The sequence below is a fragment of the Notamacropus eugenii genome, chromosome 2 (genome assembly GCF_028372415.1).
Source record: "Notamacropus eugenii isolate mMacEug1 chromosome 2, mMacEug1.pri_v2, whole genome shotgun sequence".
Classification (NCBI taxonomy): Eukaryota; Metazoa; Chordata; class Mammalia; order Diprotodontia; family Macropodidae; genus Notamacropus; species Notamacropus eugenii.
In genome coordinates, this window is record NC_092873.1 from 332,273,816 (window position 1) to 332,294,557 (window position 20,742).

The 20,742-nt window shown below is 34.1% G+C and overlaps 1 protein-coding gene across 2 annotated transcripts in view; it reads right to left on the bottom strand.

Annotated features, from left to right (window-relative positions):
- LOC140528060 (ATP-binding cassette sub-family A member 9-like) overlaps positions 1–20,742 on the bottom strand; it is a 129,673-nt gene that overhangs the window by 39,948 nt on the left and 68,983 nt on the right. For both annotated transcript variants that reach the window (XM_072645527.1, XM_072645528.1), the window contains exons 23-25: positions 12,309–12,416; positions 11,787–11,969; positions 11,456–11,569 (exon numbers count right to left, since the gene is read on the bottom strand). In XM_072645527.1, coding sequence (XP_072501628.1) covers positions 11,456–11,569; positions 11,787–11,969; positions 12,309–12,416 — 405 coding nt within the window. The remainder of the gene's footprint in view (positions 1–11,455; positions 11,570–11,786; positions 11,970–12,308; positions 12,417–20,742) is intronic.

Sequence of the window (20,742 nt, forward strand, 5' to 3'; positions counted from 1 at the left end):
TTAAAAAAATATTAATAGCTATAATATGACTTACAAAATTATTTCCTTGAAGCAACCTTGAAAGCTAGATCATACAAGGAATCTTACCCCACTCATATGTATGAGGAAACTGAGACTCAGAGAGATCAAATGACTTGCCCATATTCACATAGCTGATAAATATTGGAGTTAGGATTCAAACTCAGATATGCTGATTGTAAGTCTAGCAATTAATTCTACTATGTATCATCATTATGCTGCCTCTCATAAAATTAATAACAATTCACATTTATATAAATCTTGTGATTTATAAAACACTATATATATGATCACATTTGTTTCTCAGAGTGACACTCTAAGGTTAGTTGTGTTACCATATTTATACATGTGAGAAGTCTAAGGCTCAGGTTAAATGACTTCTAAAACCATCAAGGAGGCAGCTAGGTGGTTCCACAGTGGATAGAATGTCAGATCTGGAGTCAGGAAGACTCATCTTCCTGAGTTCAAACAAATCTGACTCAAGGGTAAAGAAGTAAAACAATTGTCCTCCTAAAATAACTTGAGAGGACCAGCTGAGGTTTGGCCTGAGTGAAATGCAGATAACTAAAGGCTGACACAGTTTAATCAACAAACAAACCATGGGGGCCACTGGGTTGTAAAGCAGACTGGCCTCAAGAACTTTCACTTCACAAACTTTCATCTCACGAACTTTCATGTAATAAACAGCCAAGTAGGGAAATATCAAAGTACCTTGTGCTTTCTCCTGATGCCAGGCCTAACTATGCTGACCAGATGTGACTCTGGGTTGTAACTGTGGACAAGGAAGAGCAAGCACATACCCATTGAGTGCAGTAATGGTAGCACAGAGAACAAGAGCATTTTAGGATAGCATTGCTGGGGGCCCTAGACATGGCTTAAGTAAGGAGGGTAGTGCTCAAGGTTGAGATCTTGGAGAAAATTTAGAAAATAACAATAAGAAGGACCTGATTCTTGGACAACATTACCCACCACTCTGGATCAAAACTTGATTACAATAATAAGCTCTTTAAAATAAAACAAAATAAAAATGAATAAGCAAGGGAGAAAGAACCTAACCACAGATAGCTACTGTGGTGTAAAAGAAGATGTGGGTTCATATGCAGAGGAAGATAGTGAGTTTAAAAAAAAAACCACTCCTGCCCCAAAAAAGTAAAGTCAAATGGTCACAAGCCCAAAGAGTTCTTGGAAGAACTTAAAAAGAAATTTAAAAATCAAGTAGGTGAGATTAAGGAAAAATTTTTTAAAATAAAATTAATCCAAGGGAATTATGAAAAGAAATTCAACAAATTGGAAAAAGAGATCCAAAAGTCTTAAGGAAGAAAATAACTCCTTGAAAACTAGAACTGAGCAAAGGGAAGTGAATAATATTATAAGACACCAAGAAATAATTTTTAAAAAATTTTTAAATGAAAAAAATAGAAAAGAGTATGAAACATCTTATTTGAAAAGCAACTGATCTGTGGAACAGATCAAAGAAAGACAATATAAGAATTGTTAAACTGAACTGAAAGTTATAATCAGAAAAAGAGGCTTGATAAAATATTACAAGAGATAATTAAAGAGAATTTCTCTGAAGTTCTAAACAAAAGGGTAAATTAAAATTTACCATTCACCACCTAAAAAAGATAGCAGAAAAAAAATAAAAAAGATAGCAGGAGGAAAATTTGTAGGAATATCATAGCCAAATTTCAAAGCTCTCATATTAAGGATAAAATATTACAAGTAACAACAAAAAAACCTTATTTAACTATTGTGCAGCTGTTTCTGTGTCCAAAAAATAACTTGTTACCCAGCAAAGTTAAATATAATCCTGAATGGAATAAAAAAGATATTTGATGAACTGAAAGACTTTCAGGGATTTGTGACAGAAAGACCAGAACTCAATGGAAAAATTGGTATATAAGATCCAGACAAAAAAATCTAAGAAAAACATTAAAGACATACTATAAAGGACTCATTAAGGTCACAGTATTTGCTTTTTCAATGTAAAAATTTTATCGGTATTCTTAAGACTGTCATCATTACTTGGCTAGTTTGAGAGAAAGGTTGGGGCTGAGCTAAGATGATGGGGTGATTCTAAAAAACAAAATTGTGCTGGAAAAAAATACAAAGCAATTATCTCAAAAAAATGAGATATGAGAGGAAAAACTGATAAAAAGGAAGAAAGCGTGTGTCTAGGGAAGGCTGCTAGTTCTGGGACCTTACTCTCATCTTATCTGGGTTAATGTGGAAACACAACATCTAAAAGGACACAAATGTTTTCTAAACTTATAAAGAAATAAGAGGATTAGGAGACAGGATAAGGGAAGGACTTTTAGAAAGGTGTGTAGATTAAAATTTAGGAGGGAGGGTGGAGAGGATGAGGGACTCCCACAGGGGTGGGTAGATTAAGGAATACATGGGTAAAGCGAGAGGATAAGAAAAGGATTCTTTAAAAGGGTATGGATTAAGGAGGTAGTCAAGTGAATGATTTGTGAGGAGGGAGAGGGTAAAATGAGGACAATAGTGAGGAAAAATAGAATGGAGGGAAATATACAAATATAATTATAATTTTGAATATGAATGGGATGAACTCACCTATAGTGGACAGCAGAATGAATTAAAAATAAGAATTACAAAGCATATTGCTTACAAGAAACACAATGGAAAATGAGAGATACAGATCAAGTTAATAGAGGATTGGAGTAGAATTTATTATGCTTCAGCTGATCCTAAAAAGCAGGGGTAGCAGTTACAAACTCAGACAAAGTTAAAATTAAAATAGATTGAATTAAAAGAGATAAACAGGGTAACTACATAACTACATTTATTAGATAATGAAGCAATGAAATACTAATTCGATAGACAGCAAATACTATAGCATCTAAATTTTTAAAAGAAATGTTAAATGAATTACAAGTGGAAATAATAGTGGCACTATGATAATATGGATTTTAATCTTCCCCTCTCAGAACTAGAAAAGTATAGCCAAAAAATTAATAAGAAGTCAAAGAATGAATAAGAATTTAAATAAACTAGATATGATAGATATCTGGAGAGAATTGAATCGGAATAGAAAGGAATATACCTTTCTTTCAGTTGCTCATGGTACCTTTCCAAAGATTGACCATATATTAGGGCATAAATCTTTTACAGGTAAAACCAAAAAAGTAGAAATATTAAAAGCATCCTTTTCAGGTCACAAAGCAATGAAAATTATATTTAATAGGGGATATGGAAACATAGATTAAAGACTAATTGGAGATTAACCTAATATTAAAGAACAAATCACAGAAACAGTAATTTCATTAAAGTGAATGATAATAATGAGACAACATATCAAAATCTGTGGGATACAACAAAAGTAGTAATCAGAGGAAATTTTATATCTCTAAATGCTTATATCAAAATAGAGAAAGAACAGAAGAAGGAATTGAACATTCAATCAAAGAAAAAACTAGAAAAAGAACAAACTAAAAATCCCCAATTAAACACTAAATTGGCAATTCTAAAAATCAAGTGTGAGATTTACAAAATTGAATGCATAAAAGCATTGAATTAATAAATAAAACTAAGAGTTGGTTTTATGAAAAAGTCAATAAAATAGATAAAACATTTGTTAATTTGATTTTTAAAAAGAGAAGAAAACCAAATCACTAATACTAAAAATAAAAAGGATTATACTCATCCACTAACAAAGATGAAATTAAAGCAATTATAAGGAATTATTTTGTCAAATTATATGCCAATATTTCACACAATAAATTTAACAATTTATGTGAAATGGAAGAATATTTACAAAAAAATGCAAACTGCCCAGATTGCAGAAGAGAAAATAGGCTATCTAAATAGACCTAATTTAGAAAAAGAAATTGAACAGGTCATGAGTTAACTTTCTAAGAAAAAAGCAGCAGGACCAGATGGATTTACAAATGTATTGTAACAAACATTTAAAGACCAACCAATTTCTATATTAAATAAATTATTTGGAATAATAGGCAAAGAAAGGGTCCTACTAAACTCCTTTTATAAAACAAACATGAGACTGATACCTAAACCAGGAAGAGTAAAAACAGAGAAAGAAAATTATAGACTAATTTCATTAATGAATATAGATGTAAAATGTCTAAATAAAATACTAGCCAAAAGATTACAATAATATATTTTAAAGATAACACATTATGACCAAACAGAATTTATGCTGGGAATGCAGGGATGGTTTAACATAAGGAAACTATTAACATAATTGATTATATCAATAATAAAAGTAGTAAAAATTGTATGATTATATCAGTAAATGCAGAAAATGCTTTGAATAAAGTGCAACCCTCATTTCTTTAAAAACATGTGAAAGAATAGGTATAATTGGACTTTTCCTTAAATTTATAAAAAAGCATTTGCTTTAAACCATCAGCAAGCATTATGTGTAATGAGGATAAGCTAGAAGTCTTCCCAGTAAAATCAGGTGAGAAACAAGGATGCCCATTGTCACTAATGTTACTCAGTATCATATTGGAAATTCTAATGGTAGCAATGCTGGGGGACTATTAAGAAATAGAGACAATCAGCATTGGAAATGAGGTAATAAAACTATCTCTTTTTGCAGACAATAAGATGATATGCTTGGAAAACCCCAAAGGCTCAACTAAAAAGTTGGCTGAAACAATTAACAATTTTATCAAAGTAGAAAGATATAAAGTAAATCCACATAAATCATCAGCATTTCTATAAATCATCAACAAACTTTACAAGAAGAGATAGTAAGAGATATCTCATTTAAAATAACTCTAGGCAGTATAAAATACCTAGGAGTTCACTTGCCAAAACAAAACTAGAACTATATGAACAAAATTACAACCAAAAAATAAAAACTTTTTATACAAATAAAATCAGATTTAAATAATTGGAGAAGTATTAATTGTTCATGGATAGGCAAGGCTAATATAATAAAAATGACAATTTTACCTAAACTAACATATATTCAATTCATCCCAGTTAAATTACCAATAAGTTGCTTTACTGAGTTGGAAAAAATAGCAACAAAATTCATTTGGAAGAAGAAATGGTAAAGAATAGTAAAGGAATTAATTTAAAAAAAGTGTAAAAGGGGGAGTTTTAGCAGTAATAGATCTTAAATTATATTATAAGGCAGTAATTATCAAAACTATCTGGTACTGTCTAAGAAATAGAAAGGCAGATCAGTGGAACAGAGAGTAGCAAATGACTATAGTAACTTTGTGTTTGACCAGTGTAAAGATTTAAGTTTTAGGGATAAGAATTCGTTATTTGTTGGAAATTCAAATTGTTAAGAAAACTGGAAAGCAATCTGGCAGAAATTAGACATAGACCAATACCATATACCATTTACCAGGATAAAGTAAAAATGAATATATGACCTAGATATAAAGAGAGATATTACAAGAAAATTTGAAGAATATGGAACATATTACCAATCAGACTTATGGATGGGTGAACAATTTATGAATAAACATAGATAGAAAACAGTGTGAGGTATAAAATGGAAAATGTCAATTACACTAAATTAAAAAGGTTTTGTACAAGTAAAACATATGTAGCCAAGATCAGAAGCATATCATAAAACTGGAGGAAATTATACATAATTTCTCAGATAAAGGTCTCATATCTCAAATATATAAAGAACTTTGTCAAATCTATAAGAATATGAGTCATTCCCCAATTGAAAAATAATCAAAGAATATGAATGGACAGTTTTCCAATGAAGAAATCAAATCAATTTGTAGTCATATGAACAAATGCTCTGCCCTTTGAGCCAGTAATACTACTACTAGGTCTGTTTCCGTAGACAATTAGGGGAAAAGGGAAAGAACGTATATATTCTAAAACATTAAAAACAGCTCTCTTTGGTTAGTAAGAAAACTAGAAATTGTGGGAATGTCCATCAAGTTGTATAATATGATAATGATGGAACATTACTGTGTTATAAGAAATGATGAGCTTGATGATGTTAGAAAAATATGAATTAGAAAATATGAAATAATGAAGAATAAAATTAGCAGAACCAAGAGAACACTGTATACAGTAACAGTTATACTGTTTTAAGCACAACTTTGAGCTACTAAATCATTTTGACTATTAGAAATACTGAAATTAATGACAAAGGAAGATACTATATGCATCCAGAAAAAGAACTGACAAATAGAAATATGTATAGAATGATTTTACATGTATGTGTGTGTGTGTGTGTGTATGTCTGTCTGTCTAATAATAGCCATCTCTAGGACAAGGGTGGTGAGGGAAGAAAAAAAGGGGAAAAAAAAGAAAGTTACATGACAAAATTATTATACATTTAAAAGGAATAGCAAATTGTGCGTAATAGATTTGCAGTTTCTTCTGCAATTTTTGTTTTCATTCTACTATGTTATGGAAATGTTTGTTTCATTTCTTAAATTCAGTATAAAATAAATTTTAAAAATTAAAAACATGATTATGTCAATAGAAGCAAAAAGTTTCTGGTGAAATATAGTGCCCCTTTATGTTAAGAACATTAAAGAGTCTAATATTAATTATATTCTTTCTTAATGTAGTAAATTTTTTAAGTATTTGTCTAAAACCATTAGCGTTATCTGTAACTGAGTAATGGTAGAGGTCTTTTCATAAGATCATGGATAATATAAAGATGTCCCATTGTTATCCCTGTCTTAGATATAGATTTAGAAATGCTATGGCTTTTGATATAAACCTAGAAATAGCTGTAGCAAGAAGATATGAAAAAAATGAAAGAATAATCTTAGGCAAAGAAAAATGTATTGCCTTTTGCAGATTATTTAATAGTTTATTTTAGAGAACCTTAGATATTAAATTAAAATAAATTAAGAAATTAATTCAGTAAATAGCAAGATCTGAAATAAATCTCCATAAAGCATCATCCACATATTTGGATAGTAATAAGAAAAATTCAGGAAGAGAAAGAGAAAGAATTCCATTCAAAATCACAACAAATACCTTAGGTACCAGCTTCCAAGACACAATGAACTAAATAAATGTAACAAGACACTTATTACAGAAATAAATATAGATCTAAATAATTATAGAGATGTTAATTACTCATTGTTGGACTGTGCCAAAATAATTAAAATTACAATATTATCTAAATCAATCGACAGATTTAATACTATAACAATCACACTACCAAAGTACTATTTTGTAGCACTAGACAAAATGATAAAATTCCTCAGAAGTAACAAATGGTCAAGACTCTCGAGGGAAATAATAAGAAATGAAAGACAACAGTACAGGAATTCAAATTACGTAATGAAAATGATCATTACAACTATTTGGTCCTGATTTAAAAAATAGAAAATTGATCAAGGGGACCAATGAAGTCAACAAGAACCATAGTCAATGAAATATAATGGCACTGGAAGAATTGACTTGTGACACCGGGGATAAAGACTTGTGCCTGGAGATATGAAGACCTGAGTTCACATTGATCCTTACTAAATGTGTAACCTTAGGCAAGTAACTTAACCTCTAATTGTCTCAGTTTTCTCAAGTGTAAAATGAAGATAGCACCTATCTTAATGAGATATTATGAGAATCAAATGAGATAATATTTGTAAAAAGTACTTAGCACAGTGCCAGGCATATAGTGGGTGCTATATAAATGCTCATTCTCTCTGTTTCTCTTTTCTTCTCATTGTGAAAAAAAGACCAAAAGGACAGGAACTCTATTTGACAAAAAATGATGGAAAATATGGAAAGCAGTCTGTCACAAATTAAGTTTAGACTAACTTCTTGTATCATAAACTATATGATCTCCAAACGAATAGATATGTAACCTAGATATAAAAGGTCATTCAAGCAAATTTGAGGAGTAAGAAAGCAGATATCTTAGCAACTACGGATAGCAATGAATTCTTGACCAAACAGGCAATAGAGAGGATCAGAATAGATAAAATGAATAATTTGGATTATATCAAATTGAAAAATTTATTGAACAAAATAAATGCAGTCAGAATTAGAAGGTTAAACTATCTACTGGGACACCATCTCTACAGGAAACTTCCTTTTTTAAGGACTGTTATCCAAACATTCTGGAATACTTTTTGAAACTTATACACCAAAAGTGAGTAAACTTTACCTCCAAGGCATTAAGCTACGCATATTGACACAGCCATGCCATCACTAGATATATACAGCAAAGAGATCAAAGAAAAAGTCAAAGGATCCATAAGAACAAAAAAAAATCATTGCATTTTTTTTGTTTTATCAAAATACTACTAACAAGTGTGTATACATCAATTGCATAATGTCTAGACATGTTATAGTATATTCTTAATCTCCACATACAATGACCTTTTCTCAATTCTCATCCTTCTTGACTTCTGTGCAGTCTCTGATACTCTTTTATCACCTTCTCCTCCTGAATATTTTCTCCCCTCTGATTTCATAACATTGTCTTCTCTCGGTTCTTCTACATGCTTAACCTCTCCTTAATCTCTTGTTAGATTTTTATTGAGGCCACCTTCACTAACTATATGTGTCTGTCAAGGTTCTGTTGTGGACTTTCTTCTCTTCTCCCTCTGCACCATTTTGCCTGATGGTTTCATCAATTCCCATGGATTCAATTATCATGTCTTTTCATATGGTTCTTAGATCTATATGCCCAGCCCTAAGATCTCTTCTGAGCTCTAGCCCAATGTCACCAACTGCAAATTGGACATCTCAAAATGGATGTCCTAAAGTCAATATGTCCAAAATGAAGCTAATTATCTTTTCCCTAAAACCCTCCTACTTCATTATTACTATTAAGGCACCTCCATCCAGTGTCATCATTGATGTTTCATTTTTATTCATTCTATATGTCTAATATATTGTCAGATCTTGTTATTATATTCACATATGTCATATATCTGCCTTTCTGTAGAATTGTCTAGTCAAACGACTATCTAATCTTCTACAAACTCTCATTACTTCTCACCTGAATTATTGAAATAGATTCAAGAGACTGAAATAAATTTCTAACTGGTTTCCCTGTCTCAGATCTCTACCCATTTCTCTGCCCATCTTCCATTAAGTTGCTAAAGCACTGGTCTGACCAAGTCATCTGCCTATTTAATAACTTCTAATGTTTCCCTATGACTTTCAAGATTAAATGTAAAATCCTCTGTTGGGAAGTTAAAGCTCTTTACAATGGACCTCCTTACCTTTGCAATCTACAATTTACACCCCTGTACTATCCAACAGTATTGCCCTACTTGCTTGTCCTTTCATATGACACTTCATTTCCTAATTCAGTGACTTTTCCATGGATGTTTCTGATGCCTAAAATGATCTCCTTCTTTACTTCTGATTTCTAACTTTTCTGGCTTCCTTTGAAACTCAAATCTACCTTCAGCAGAAGGTCTCTCTCACCATCCCTTTCCCCCTTTGTAGTTCCTTCCTGTAAGATTATCTTCCTTTTACACTGTATTTTAGTACTATCCAGGTACAGTAATTAGTTTAAGACTGGGGGGAGAAGGGACAGAGAATGTATGTAATCCATGTGGCTATCTCTTCTATTGCTTTGGGAAGTTTAGTTTGGCAAAAAGTTATAAATTCACTAAAAATTGCTCCATATGGGAAAATTCCTAACATTTAGACAGAATTTGGATTCTGCTTTAATTTTTAATTAAATTAGTTAACCTCTGATTTCAATGTGGTTAAGTCAAAGTTTTGATTATTGGAAATGCTTCTGCAGCATTTCCAGGCTTGATCATCTCCTCCAAGTTGCATCATTTGTTATGTCCCTTAGAGATAGTCTGTGCAGCTGGCCCTATAAATGTCCAGGGCCTGAAATTCCAGAGAATGATGAGAGAGGACCTTTCCAGGGATAGCTCATTCTCTCTTTCCAGGTTTTGGCTGAGATCTTATCCTACTGACAGTTCATTGGCTTTTGGGCATCCTGTCTGTAGAACTTCTCCAATTTCCGTTTGCTGTTTTACTATCTGTTATTTTTAATAGTCTTCTAAGTTGTTATTTGTCCTTTTCCAAAAAGGACCAATGACATCATGGGGTGATACCCTTGATTTGTTCATGAATTAGATTTACGTGAGGCAGTTGCACAAAAATGATAGCCTCACTCTCTCTTCCAGAGTCATCCAAGTCCAGTGGCAGGACAAAAATCAGGATGACTGGTGATGACTTGGGATGCATTGGATGATCTTTAATGTCTAACCAAGCTCTCTGCACTCCGTCTTCATGGCTGTTTGAACAAATAGTTCTCAAATTCCAGTTCTTCTGAAAGAAGTCTCCATATGCTTGGAGCACATATCCCCCTAACTCACCAATGAGTTTGAGGTCTGTTATTACCCTCAACCTGGTTTAGCCCATTTACTGGAATGGATTGACCCAGGCGTGGTCTATGCTCCTGCTACAGCTTCTTGGAAACACAGGTGAGAGCTGGGTGAAGACCAACATCAAAGGTGGATGGTCAGCTCTGAAAAGGGCTCAGCAAGCCCTCACACCGTAGGTACTAGTCTCTCTGAACACCCCATACACCCCTGTGTATGTATTATCTGGTGGGGGATATATGATCAGGGTTTCCCTCCCTCTCAAAAGAGATGGAGTAAGCAGCTTTTCTTCTGATCCCAGATCAAAGATATTTGAGGAAAAGGACATAAGCATTTATATGGTGCCTACTGTGTGAAGTGCTTTACCAATATTATCTCATTTGATCCACACAACAGACCTGTGAAGTAGGTGCTATTATTATCCCCATCTTCCAGTTGAAGAAACTGAGACAAACAAGTTGTTGTTACTTGTCCAAGAACAACACAAGTTAGTCACATTTGAAATCTAGTCTTCTTGACCACAGGCACAGTACTCTAGCCCAGTCCCACTTACAAATCTAGCCTAAAACCCTCCTTGGTGACTGGAGGAGAGAAAGTCTAACTGTTCTGATCATTGACTTTGTCTGGCTTTACTGGCACAGTCCTCCTCCAGTTTTCTAAGGAGTAGGACAGACCTCACTCAGCTCAGATTTAACCAGATCTCTCCAATTGAGCCAAGTCTACTCTTCACACCCAACCCACATTCCACAATACACAGTATATAATCTTATGTGTTAATGATGGGATGCTCCCATAAGCTTGTAATAATTGGAACCCTGATCCTGTCAGGCAATTAGTCTAATAATCTTTTGTTCTCTTTCTTTGATACAACTAAAGTGAGATTAATGGGAATGTTCTTTGCGGATTTATGGCTGTCTGGGGAACTTAAATCATTTGAATGTTTATCTGGAGAACTTAAGTCACCTGGGAGTCATCATGTAAATGAAATCTAGTCATTCTATGCTTCTGTGTCATGATCCAACAACAATACAAAGCATTTCTGTCATAACATTATTTTACTCTACAAATCATTTTGAAGAGAAAAGTGACTACATAGATTTATATAAAGTCCTTTAAAAATGAATGCAGTATTTATAGGTACTTACAGTAAAGAAGCAAAGGAACCAAAGGTTACTATTTTTTTTCCCCTTGCAAAAGGTGGATGAAACTATATACATGAAGGAGATATTAGATGCTGCAAAACCAATGCCAGATAGGACCTGAAATTAGTAGAAATTTATATTAAACACAGATAAGACAAAGTTTTCTTTAGGAAAATACGTCAGCTTGTAAAGGTTTCCAAAATAAATTTGATATCATGAGCATTTTATGGTTTTCTTTTATGTAATATTTAAATTATTAAATATTTTTCATATTATTACTTTATTTTAATTATACACATTGTTATCTTTTTTCCATTTTATTTTTAATATTTACCTTAGCAGACATGATTCCAGGGTCATACAAAGAGTCTGGTAACATTTTGAAGTTAAAAACATACATAAATGCAAGTGTTAAAAGGAGTATCAGAGAGTACAGGGGGATATCCACCAGGGCCTGCCCACACCAATATGCAGAAGGGTAGAGGCCTGAAATCCTTAGTTGGGATTGAGCTTTTATCTGATTAAAAAAAAAAGAAGAAGAGGTACAAAGTGGTTTTGAAGTCTGAATTTTAATAAGTGTAGATAAAAATGTGCATTTATAGTAATGTTCTAGCAATGTGCAAAGAACCTGGTAGATAGAGTTCACTTCACCAAACACTAAACTTCTTAAAGAATAACTAGGCATCTACTTAACAGGTAGAACTCAGGATTTTATTTTAAACAATTACACACTGGGATATGCAGAACAGAAGTGACCTAGGTGCTATGTATATAAGCATCTATATATTGTTTAAGAAGAAAACTGACATGTAAAAAAAGAATAAAATTAATTGATGTTTAAATAACTTTTTCTTACTTTGTAATCATGGATGCTGCTCGTTGCAATGTAAGGAGAAATGCTGGCGGCAACTGATAGCCAGAGAATATTGCTGTTCACAAAAAAAAGCCAAAATTCCCTAGTCTCCTGGAAGTATGAAGAACACTATTAGCCAACAAACATAAGAAGTAAAACAGAAAATGATAAACAATGATTGTGCCAGTTTTCCAGGGATGGAAAATATTTGAGAGAAGGAAAAGTAGAAGTGTAACCCTGAATCCCCATAATAATAGTTGAGAGGGATTTTATATTTAGGCAAGATATATATTTTTAATTTAATTTAATTTAAGGATACCACCTTGATTATCAAAGAGCAATAGAAATTAACTCTTGGATTCATATTTGAAATGAGGAGATTATTTGATGCCTCAGGTCTGGATTATTACAATAACCTACTAGTTGTTTTGTCTGACACACGTCTTTCTCCATTTTCCATCCAGCTGTCAAATTAATCTTCCTAAAGCACAAATCTGATCATGTCACCTCCATGTCACCCCCTACTCAATAAACTCTACTGGTTCCTTATCATCTCCAGGATGAAATATAAAATCACTTGTTTGGCATTCACATCCCTTCAAACTTGACCCCCACACTTTTCCAGTCTTCTTACACTTTACCCCACTGCCCCCCCCACCTCTTATTCAGTGACACTAGCTGTTCCTAGAACAATCCACTCCATCTCCTCAATGAGCATTTTAACTGGTCTCTTAGGCCTGAAATACTCTAACTTCTCATCTCCACCTCCTTTCTTACTTACTTCAAGTCCGACTTTTTATAGGAAGACTTTCTGGCTTCCTTTTAATTCTACTATATTCTCTCCACTGACTATTTCAAATTTATCTGATCTCTATCTTGGTAGTACACAGCTGGCGGGGAGGGTTCCCTTGTTTTCTCCATTAGATTTAGTACCTTGAGAGTAAAGACTGCTTTTTGGCTTTATTTTTGTATCCCCAGAGCTTAGGACAGTTCCTAGAACATAAAAGGAGCTTAGTAAATGTGGACTGACTGACTAAACACAACTTGTCTTTGATAGCATGTTATGAGATACTCCCCAATTGATGAGAATCTCCTCAATTTTCAATTCTTTGCCACCATACAAAGAATTACTATAAATATTTTTGCACAATTAGATCCTTTTCCTTTTTCTTATGTCTCTTTGTGGTATAAACATAATAGATGTATTTCTGGATTAAAAGAGTCTATACAGTTTTATAGCCATTTGAGTATAGTTTCAAATAATTATCTAAAATTATTGGACAAGTTTATAACTCCACCAACTTTAATCAATGTACCTATTTTCCCACAACCCATCCAGCATTTGTCATTTCTGAAAAATATGAGATGGTGCCTCAGAGGCGTATTATTTTGCATTTTTCTAATCATTAATGATTTAGAGCATTTTCTACATGACTATAGATAGCTTTAATTTCTTCTTCTGAAAACTACCTATTCATATCTCTTGACCATTTTAAATTGGGGAGTCTTATTTTTTAGAAATTTGACTCAGTTCCTTATACATTTGGGACATGAGGCCTTTATTAGAGAAACATGTCATAAAAAAACTGATATAACTTCCTTGTCTATGATACATTTTAGCAAAATGTGGTTTCCTGATGGTTGCTACTATTGCTCAGTTTTTTCAGTGACACCATTTTTGTGGCCTCATTTAGGATTTTTTTGGCAAAGATACAGGAGTGTCTTGCGATTTTCCTCTTCACATCATTTTATAGAAGGAAACTAAGGCAAACAGGGTTAAGTGTCTTGCACAGGGTCACATAGCTAGTGAGTGTCTGAGGCCAGTTTTGAACTCAGGTTGTTCTGACTTCAGGCCCAGGGCTCATAACTGTACCACCTAGTTACCCTAATTATCTTTTTTTAATTAGGTCTATTTTTACTTTTGCTTTGTCTGAGATCATGATTGCTATCCCCTTTTTACTTCAGCTGAACCATAATAGATTCTTTTCCAGCCCTTTATTTTAACTGTTTGGGTGTATCTTTCTGTTTCAAGTGAGTCTCTTTTAAACAATATATTATTGGATTCTAGTTTCTAATCTATTCTGCCATCTACTTCCATTACTATATATTTGCCTCCATCACATTTTCTTCTGTTTGTCCTTCTCTTTTTATTTTTATCCTTTCTCTCCTCAAAAATCTGTTTTACTTCTAGCCACTGGCTCTTTTAATCTGTACTTCCTTTTGTGATACCCCCACTCCACTTATCATCTACCTCTCCTTTTTCCCTATTGGGTAACTTTGATTTCTATACACAACTGACTGTGCTTATGTATTCGTCACTCTTTGAGTCAATTCCAATGAAAGTGAGGTTCAAACATTGCCTGCTACCCCTCCATTATCCTCTCCACTATAAAAGCTCTTCCTTATATACCTCTTTTATATGAGAAAATTTTCCCCATTGTACCTCTCCCTTCCTCCTTCTCCCAGGTCATCCTCCTGTCTCACCCCTTCATTGTTTTGAAGATCATTCCAACATAATCGACACATACTCATGCTTTCCATATATATATATACATATATATACATATATATATGTATATATATATATGTATATATATATATATGTATACACACACATATACACACACTCCTTTTAACTTCCCCAATAATGAAGATTTACATGTATTGTCTTTCTATATAGGAATGCAAACAGTTTAACGTTAATGAGTCTGGAGTCTTCTGCTTGAATGTCAGATTTTTCTAAACAGCTCTGGTCTTTTCATCAGGAATGCTTGAAAAGTCCTCTATTTCATTAAACATCCATTTTCTCCCGGAGGAATTATACTCAATTTTGCTGTATATGTTACTCTTAGTTTAATCCTAACTCCTTTGATTTCCAGAATATCATAATCCAAGTCCTTCGTTTCTTTAATGTGGAACTTTCTGGAAATCATGTGATCCTGATGGAGGAACTACAATATTTAAATTGTTTATTTCTGGATGCTTGCAAAATTTTCTCTGTGATCTGGCTCTTGAATGTGCATATAATATTCCTAAGAATTTTCATTTTGGGATCTCTTTTGGGAAATGATTGTTGGATTTTTTTTCATATTCTATTCTACCCTCTGGATCTAATAGTTTTCTTGAAATAAGATATCTAGGCTCTTTTTTGACCATGGTTTTTCATGTTCAATAATTCTTAAATTAACTTTCCTTGATATATTTTCCAAATCAGTTGTTTATTGATGAGATATTTCATGTTTTCTTCTATTTTTTTCATTCTTTTGATTGATTGTTTAACAATGTTTCATGGAGTTATTAATTTCTACTTGTCAAATTCTAATTCTTAAAGAATGATTTCCTGTAACTTTTGCACTCCTTTTTCCATTTGACTAATTCTGCTTTTTAATGAATACTTTTCTTCAGTGAATTTTTGTACCTTCTTTTCCATTGTACTTGATTTTCCATTCAGTCAATTCTGTATTTTAACGTGGTATTTTCTTCAATATTTTTATCCCTCTTTTACCAAGCTGTTGATCCTCTTTAATAATTTTCTTACATCACTGTCATTTATTTCTCCAGTTTTTCCTCTACCATTCTTGTGTCTTTCTTTGATTCTTATTTGGTTTGGATCCAATTAGCATTTTATTTTCTTTGAGACTTTTTTATAGCTGTTTTCACAATGATTGTATGTCTTGATCTTCCCTGCCATCATAGCAGATTCTTATAGTCAAATTTGTTTTTGCTGTTTGCTCATTTTTCCCAACCTATGTCTTGACTTTGAACTTTATGTCAAAGTTGAACTATGCTCACCTAGGGGTGGAGAGATACTGCCCCAAGCATCAGGCTTTTTTGAGCTTCTGTTTGCAGAGTTAGTTCTGGGAGTTTGCAAGTTTTCAGTGCTTCCGAGGTGATGTGATTGGGCAGAGGCAAGGTCACTACTCTCCTGGTCTGTGGTCTGGGCTTTACCCAGGATGGTCCTCTGATCCCTCACAGCCTCAAGGGTTATTACTCCTCTTGGCCCTGAAAGTGTGACCAGGTCCTCTGCTCTCCTGTGGACACAAGTGCTCATGCTCCTTTCTGCCTTGGAACTGCAAGCAGGGTCCCTGCTCCCTTGTGGCCAAACATGTGCACTCCTCTCAGTCCTGGAACTTCAACTCAGAACTATATATGTGTAATAGAACTGTCAATCAGTATCAGCTGCACCCAGTAATTGCAAAGGATCTCCTGTAATTTCTTTATGACCAGTAGTCTGACCTCTTTACCACCTCTGGGCTGATAATTCATGAAACTGCTACTGCCACTACCATAGTCTCAGCTGCCTTTCAGGCCCATGGCTGGTGCTGCTGATGTGTTTGCTCTAGGCTAGCCCCTACTCTGGTGTCATAGAACTCTCTTGTTGATCTCCTAAGTTGTTTTAGGCTGCAAAAAACATCTCAGCTCAACCTCTTGCCTCAATTTCATTTGAGGCATTATTTTAAAGTTCTTTGGAGGGGAATATTGGGAGAGTTCAGCTGAGTTTCTGCCTCTTCTCCACCATCTTGACTCTGCCCCAGAAGAATGGTGAGAACTGAAGTCAGAAAGCCATTGCTTCCAGCCCAAACCATTCCGAGTATTGGTGGATTCAAGACTAGTGAACTAAAATACGTGACTTTCTACATTTGAAGGACTACAAAATTTAATCATGACATTGTACCCTAAGTAAATAAACCAAACAGATGAGGAGGAGGATTATGACCATAACAATATCAGTGGTGGTGGTGGTAGTGGGAACTGGTGTTAAAAATCTTTCCTGTATCAGGAACAATAATAACAGAGTCATCAAGCATCAATGCTAGCAAAAAAAGAAAAAAAAGAAAAAAAACAAACCTCTCTAGTTAAGCTTTTCCAGCAGGAACTGGAGGAAATTTTTATAGCAAGTTTCTCTGATAAGGACTCATTTCTCAAATATATAGAGAACTGAGTCAAATTTATAAAAATATTTGTCATTTCCCAACTGATAAATGGTTTTCAGAAGAAATCAAAACTCTGTAGCTATATAAAAATGCTCTAAATCACTATTTATTAGAGAAATCCAAATTAAAACAATTCTGAAGTGCTACCCACACCATGAGATTGTCTAATATGACCAAAAAAAGGAAAATGACAAATATTGGAGGGAAGAATGGGGAACTAATGCACTGTTTGTGGAGCTGTGAACCAATCCAGTCATTCTAAAGAACAACTGGAAACTACATCCAAAGGGCTATCAAACTGTTTATACCCTTTAAATCAACAATACCACTAGTAGATCTTTATCCCAAAGATATCAAAGAAAAAGGAAAAGGACCTATATGTTCAAACATATTTCTAACAGTTCTTTTTATGATAGCAAAGAATTAGAAATTGAGGGGATACCCTTCTATTGGGGAATAGAGGAACAAACTGTGGTGATTGTGATGTAATGCTACTATGCTATATGAAATGAGGAGCAGGATGCTTTCAGAAAAGCCTGAAAAGATTTACATGAACTGATGTGGAGTAAAATGAGCAGAACCAGAAAACCATTGTACACAGTATTAGCATATTATCAACTGTGTATGACTTAGCTATTTTGATCAATACAATGATCCAAGATGGTTCTTAAAGACTTAGGATGAAAAATGTGGTCCACCTTTAGAGAGATAACTGATGGGGTCTCAGTACAGAATGAAGCCTAAGTTTTTTGCTTTCTTTATTTTCCTTATTTCTTTTTGCAATATGGCTTATATAGAAATATTTTTGCATGATTTCACATCTAATTGATATCCTATCTTGTCTTCTCAGTGGAGAGTGGAGTGAGAGGGAGGAAGAGAATTCAAAACTCAAAAATTTTTAAAAGGTATGTTAAAATAAATTAAAAAGTAGTAAATGAGAGGGGAACAAGTGTAGCTTTTCCTATATCAGTTTTCTATGTAGTTTTCTGTATGTTTCCTTTATCAGCACTTTTTCTCAATGACTTCTATAAATAGCCTGAAAGACAATAACTAAGGTTTATTCTATTTCTGTCCTACTGGAAACCACAAAAGTAGTTCTTTACAGACATCCTCCCCATGAATAAGCTCATGGTTAAAGGGGAAAAAAAATCCCTCTCCCAAACTCTATTTACTACCATCATAAATCACTCTGGATATATTTTTTTGACTGTAACTTGATTTTGTTTATAGGTAACCAATAAGATAGCATAGAAATTGAAAGGCTTAGAAACAAAGTGAAAAGTATGAATACCATATGCTTTTGGTGTGCCTCCTCCCACCCCACCTCTTATTTCTTTCCATCCCATCCTCTGTAAGCTGTGAACAAACAGGTAATGGGTCTCAACATAGCAATCTCACTCAATATACCCTGCTAGTACTCAGCAAAAGAAATTGCCTCTCAGCTCCAAACTATTCTTGACCAGCAGAAACTTTTAAAAGCTTGGAGTATGTGATTTGGAATGGAAAAAGTGGGGAAGGAGCAGTCTGCCTGGAAACAGAGCATATCGTGGAGTCATAACTAACTCAGTTGCACCGAACACAAAATGACTTCTTTTTCTTTTCTCTGTCTCTGTCTCTGTCTCTCTGTCTCTCTCTCATGACAACAATCATTTCAATGTCACCAAACTGGTGAATTCTGGGAGAGTTAATTTCCAAGTTTCTATTTCCATTAACAATGCTCCAAAACTGGCAGCATGGGAGTTGAAGGATTCCATTAATATACCAGAAATTCAAGCATTAGTTACACCCAAAGCCAGGACAAATTTAGCTGAGGCTTTGGTATGTAGAGGGACATCAATCCCAGTAAGATTCACCTATTAGTAGAGAAGGAGGTGGCAGAAATTCATGGAGGAAAGTGAATTCTCCTGCTTCTACAGGTGTGCTGGGTAGCCCCCTAGGGTGAGATGTCAGTGGCAGGTTGGGAAGTTTGATGGTTATGGTACATTTCTACCTTGCAATTAGAGAGGAAGGGAGGATGTGGCACTAGGCAAGCACAGTGGTATTATGGGAGAAGAGTGGCACTCTCATGATACATTTGCCTTAGGGCAGCAGAAGAAACATGAACCCTAAGAGAGAGAGAATCTTCATGGTGAAGCTATACTTATCAACTCCATGGAGGAAGTAAAAGGGAAAGAGATAGAATGTTAAGGAATGCACAAAAAGCAGTTCATTCAATTGCACTGATACTCCCAGCATAAGGCTCATGAAGCATGATGATGACAGTCTGGGGAGAAAAAATATCACAAAATCATGAAATCACAAGATTATAGATTTCAGGTTATTTAGAGAATGTTTGAATTCTGGGGAAAATCACCAATCAACTTGCCTTAGTTACAGTTCATTTTTGCTTTTTCATTTTTTAAGTCATATAGATAACATTACTAGCAGAGATAATTCATTAAGCTAGTAATGACTTAATTAACTTAATGGACTACATTGTGTAACAGTTCATCTAGGAAGGGTTCAAAGAAAAGAGATAAAATAGGAAAGTTCTAATGTAGGGATAAGGATGAGGAGAAATAAAAGGACTAGGGAAATGTTGCTAGTGAGTCTAGCCTTTAAACTCTAACTACAAATGGAGCTTTACATGGCCAGGAGGAAACAAAAAAGGCACTGAGAATCTGGAGGGAGAGGAAGAAATCTAATCATTCTTCCATCTTATCATGGTTCTTCTTCCATTTCCTAATACTGGGTCTTTCTCTTTGTCCTTGACTTTCTATACTTCTTCATCTTTTTCATAAGTTTATACACTCTCATGGTATCCATTAAACTCTCCATAAATATGATTCCTAAACTTGGATCTACTTTCCCACCTACGTTCCTACAGTCTCAGATGTATCACTGCTTCTCCACATACATAACCTACATTCCTGAAAACACAACATAGCCCAGAGAGAACACATAATTTCCTTCATCCAACCCCTGTCCAACAAAAGTCTAAAAGTCTCCTGCAACACTTTATTCTCCTTACCCCTCATTCCCCGCATACACACATACACACACACATCTCACACACCCATTTCTATTGTATCACCAAATCTTAACATCTTCTCCTGTGGAATATCTCTAAATTTTGTTTATTCCCATTTTTTTGATTTTTATTATCATTTGGCACCATTGTGGTGCAGGATTTCATTGTTATAATACAGATTCTACTAGAGCATGGGGACAAAGCTAAATTTGGAAAAGCCTCAGGGTGTGTGTGAAGTCTAGAAACACTCCATAATGGACATTGGTCCCTCTGGGAGTATTGGGGACTCAGCTGTGGGGTTGAGTTTAGAAAGATTTCTTCCAGTTGGCCAGGAGCAACTGCATTCATAGTCCAGAAGGAATGGGATGAAACAGGACCTGTCCTTCTGATTAAAAAATGTGAGAGGGGATGGAAAACTGCTGCTAATGTAAAGCCTAAAGTCAGTGACTAGAGATGATCCAGAGAGAATAATGGACACAGTAAAGAAGTATTT